Source organism: Eptesicus fuscus, chromosome 13 (assembly GCF_027574615.1).
Source record: "Eptesicus fuscus isolate TK198812 chromosome 13, DD_ASM_mEF_20220401, whole genome shotgun sequence".
In the NCBI taxonomy this organism is placed as follows: domain Eukaryota; kingdom Metazoa; phylum Chordata; class Mammalia; order Chiroptera; family Vespertilionidae; genus Eptesicus; species Eptesicus fuscus.
In genome coordinates, this window is record NC_072485.1 from 43944073 (window position 1) to 43948946 (window position 4874).

Sequence of the window (4874 nt, forward strand, 5' to 3'; positions counted from 1 at the left end):
CAGGTGAGGGTTCTACAGAAAATCATGGCTCTCTTATCTGCTAACAGCATAGCTGCTACAAACAACTCAGACACTCGCATGGCAGGCTGCTTCCTCATTGGTATCCCTGGGTTGGAGTATCTACACATCTGGCTCTCCATCCCCTTCTGTACCATGTATGTAGCTGCCCTGGCAAGCAACAGCATTTTAATTTGTGTTATTCTCTCCCAGCCAAGCCTGCATGAGCCCATGTACATATTTTTGTCCATGTTGGCCAGTGCTGATGTCTTGCTCTCCACTGCCACGATGCCCAAAGCACTGGCCAACTTCTGGTTAGGTTCTGGCCACATTTCCTTTGATGGCTGCCTCACCCAGATGTTCTTCATCCACTTCCTCTTTGTGGCTGACTCTGCAGTCCTGTTGGCCATGGCCTTTGATCGCTATGTTGCCATCTGCTCCCCTCTGCGGTATGCCACCATCCTCACAAGCACGGTCATTGGGAAGATCACTGCTGCCACCCTGACCCGCAGCTTCATCATCATGTTTCCATCCATCTTTCTCCTCAAGCGCCTGCACTATTGCCGGATCAACATCATTGCACACACATTTTGTGAGCACATGGGCATTGCCCGTCTGTCCTGTTCTGATATCTCCATCAATGTCTGGTATGGGCTGGCAGCTGCTCTACTCTCCACTGGCCTGGACATCATCCTTATCGCTGTTTCCTACATCCGCATCCTCCGAGCTGTCTTTCAACTCCCTTCTCAAGATGCCCGGTCCAAGGCCCTGAGCACTTGTGGATCCCATGTCTGTGTCATTTTACTCTTCTACATTCCTGCCCTCTTTTCTGTCTTTGCCTATAGGTTTGGTGGGAGACTCATCCCAAGCTATGTCCACATCCTTCTGGCCAATCTCTATGTGGTCATCCCACCAATGCTCAATCCTATTATTTATGGAGTGAGGACCAAGCCAATTTTGGAAGGGGCTAAACAGATGTTTTCAAACCTTATCAAGGAATGTAACTAAAGGTTTCCAACTTGAGCTCAACTTAATCCCCTTTCATATTTATTTTTTCATATTTCATATTCACCATATCCTCATCTCTACATCTTCCAGTTATCTTGTGTCATTCTCACCCATGTCCTAATTTATTTAAATGAATGTTCTACTCAAATTCTTTGTCACCAGATGGGAGTGGTGTTTGGAGGCTGAGTGAAAAAAGTGAAAGGGATTTAGAAGTGCAAATTGAAAGCTATTAAAATCATCACAAGAATATAAAGTACAGCAAAGGAGTATAGTCAATAGCATTGTAATAACTATGTATGGTATCAGATGGGTGCTAGACTTATCAGTGTGTGATCACTTTGTAAGGGACATAAATGTCTAATCACTATGTTGTACACCTGATACTAATATAATATTGTATGTCAACTCTAATTGAAAATAAATTAAAAAGAAATAATAGATAAATAATGGGAACGATTCAGTTCAGGCAGTGGGACTCAGATGAGACAGCTTCTATTGGACCGCGCCTTATGACTATACTTGAGGAAGACAAGTCAAATGTCCTGACGGCTGGTGAGCACAGCAGCAGTGGCAAGAGCCTCTCCCACCTCCATGGCAGCGCTAAGGACCCCTCAGGGGATGTCCGCCTGCCAGCTTAGGCCTGCTCCCCACAGGGGGACATCCCCCGAGGGGTCCTGGACTTCAAAAGGACACAGGCAGGGCTGAGGGAACCCCCCACCCCCAGTGCACGAATGTTGTGCATGGGGCCTCTAGTAAATAAATAATGCTATGTAATACATACTTACTATCAAATATTAATCAATCACTGACAATAATGTTTATAAACAATTTTTATTGATATGCAAAAATGTTTCTGGTGGAATATAGAATACAAATGAGTGAATACAAAATAAAATAAAGTATAATAAATGTTCTACTAAAATCCACCTTTGATTTCTTTGTTTAGAAATCTATAGTAATATCCACTTCACTTTCTTCTAACTATTATTCAAATCCCTTCTTATCCTCAGCATCTCAAGAAAAACTAACTGAGGAAAATGTGATAACTTACCTGGAATCTACCATCCAAATAGGACTTTTCCCAGTATTCACTTGTATTTTCTCTCTAATGACTTACCTAATCCTTGCATGTAATTTTGATTACCAGTGCAATATCTTTCTTACACTGGGAACCCCTGAGAACTCTCATGTGTAAAAATTAATAGTTCCATGAAATGATAATATTTTTATTACAAGTTACATATGTCCATAATCACAAATGTGTATGTACCCAAGTTCAGAGATGCTAACACACAGCAACATATGTAGGTGGACAAATCCTTTTAACAAAATGTAGATAATTATATAGGAATAGAGCTCTCTTTTCCATCCAAATATGTTTTGTATTTAAAAATTATATTCATCATTAAAGTGAAAAGTCAAAATCCTACTTATATTTAACAGATGTTGATTTATATATTCTTTAATAAATTTTTAAATAAATATAAACATATCTATGTAATTTGGTAGCTTGTTCACTAATTATTAATTATTCACACCACAGATTAGCTTAGACTAATGTTCTCTGAGACTCAGAAGAGCAACTCAGCCTGAATTTCAGTCCAAGGTCAACTCATCCTTGAAAACCCAGTTCATACCTCAACTCTGTCCATGCCCATACTCTGTTCACAATGAAAGATCCTTCCTCTTGGGTACTGAGAATACTTATTCTTGTTTTATCAAAGCCCTGGCTGGTTTGGCTCGGTGGATGGAGTGTCGGCCTGCGGACTGTGGGGTCCCAGGTTCAATTCCACTCAAGGGCATGTACCTTGGTTTCGGGCACATCCCCAGTGGGGTGTGTGCAGGAGGCAGCTGATCGATGTTTCTCTCTCATCGATGTTTCTGGCTCTCTATCCCTCTCCCTTCCTCTCTGTAAAAAATCAATGGGATATATTTGGGAAAAAAATTCATGTTTGCTCCTTTAATCCTTGTCTAAACCACGTTGCATAAAGAAAGGGGTGATTTTGAAAAGTTTTTTTATCTCTATTGTTCCAAAGCATAAGAATATGCTCATAGCAGATAATGTGAGATCCAAATTTTCAAATTATATTACAAGTGGCTAATTTTTCCTATTATATAAGTGATCTTTAAAATGTAAGGAAAAACTAATCACAAGTCTAATGGAAAAGAGAACATAGACATAATTAGAACATGCTTAATAATTAAAAAGAGAAATACAATTAAAACTATACCAAAATATCATTTCTCACCTGTCTGACTGGCAAAAATTAAAAAGATTAACATTGTGTTGGCAACAGTATGAAAAAACAGGCTCTTTCATACATTCCTCATGAATATACATATAATATACTTTTTGTGGAATTTGGAAATATATTCACAACATTTTATGCATTTATCCTGTAATCCAGAAATTCACACTTATAAAAATTATCTTTCAGATATACCTTCAACAAGTACAAAACATCTATGTAAGATTACTCACTATGTCAAAGTTTTGGTAACTAAAATATTTGAAAGAACTTTATTTAATCTGCACTCGTATACTTCCTAGGAGTGTAACCTTTCCCAAGTTACATAAAGGCTTTAGAATCACATGAACTTAGGAGAGAGTTGCAGTCTCCATTAAAATCAATACATACTACCTGTTTATCAGGGAAATATACTTAACCTCCTTAAGGCTTAATTTCCTTCTCTGTAAAGTAAGATAATAACACCCACTTTAGAGTTGTTTTGATTATTGAGACAAGCTAGATACAACAAAAAATAATTGTCATATTAATGGACATTTTGTGGCGTTCAATGTTTTCTTTTACAATATAGATGAAATGTACTCTTTTTTGGTATATTTGTTTGCACCTTTAGGAGAACTGTATTTCTATAGGTTGAATGTCTAAAAGTGAAACGTTTAGATCACAGATAATGCATATTACATTTTTAATAAAATATTAAATGTTTCTCTTCAAGATAAAAACTTTCCTCTATATCTTCTTATTTTATATTTTATTTTTTGACATTTTTTTTAATTGAGGTATTATATGTGTACATATCTTACCATTGCTCCCCCCACCCCACGCCCATACATGCCCTCACCCCCCAGAGTTTTGCGTCCATTGTTTATGCTTATATGCATGCATACAAGTCCTTCGTTTGATTTCTTTATTTTATATTTTAAATTGCAAAATTAACACATCATACTAGTAAAGAATTATATTTGAAAAATGGACAGCAAGCCCTGGCTGGGTAGCTCAGTTAGTTAGAGCAATGTCACCATATGCCAAGGTTGCAGTTTCAGTCTCCAGTCAGGACACAAACCATGTTTCTTTAAGGAACATTATTTAGACAAGGATTAAAGGAGCAAACATGAAAAAAAAATTCTGATAAAACAAGAATAAATATTCTCAGTACCCAAGAGGATGGATCTTTCATTGTGAGCAGAGTATGGGAGTGGACAGAGTTGAGGTGTGAACTGGGTTTTCAAGGATGAGTTGACTTTGGACTAAAATTCATAAATAAGTGGAACAACAAATCAAAGTTTCTCTCCCTTTCTTTCTTTTCTCTCTCTCTCTCTCTCTCTCTCTCTCTCTCTCTCTCTCTCTCTCTCTCTCTCTCTCCTCAATTTTAAAAATGGATAACAAAGTTTCTCTGATGTTATTTCCACAAAAGTAACATGTTTTTGTCTAGAATCAGAGAATCTGCCCTTTTGTGTGTATATATATATACTGTATATACCCTTCATTAAGAAACAATGCCTTGTAGACTGAGGGCTGAGAATCTGAGAGGGAGATTGAATAAGGAAGGTGTGATCCAGAAGGTATAACACAGTTTATCTAGGGGGTTAAGATATTTCTTCTCATTGAATCACTACCACT

At 37.7% G+C, this 4874-nt stretch overlaps 1 protein-coding gene across 1 annotated transcript; it reads left to right on the plus strand.

Annotated features, from left to right (window-relative positions):
* LOC103303472 (olfactory receptor 52B6) lies at window positions 1-1005 on the plus strand. Its single transcript, XM_008160473.3, has one exon. The coding sequence runs from the start codon at window positions 25-27 to the stop codon at window positions 1003-1005; it is 981 nt and encodes a 326-aa protein (XP_008158695.2). The 5' UTR covers window positions 1-24.
* Window positions 1006-4874: the final 3869 nt, after the last annotated feature.

Coding starts and splice junctions, on each gene's coding strand:
- LOC103303472 (XM_008160473.3), top strand. CDS start 25: ATGGCTCTCTTATCTGCTAACAGCATAGCTGCTACAAACAACTCAGAC.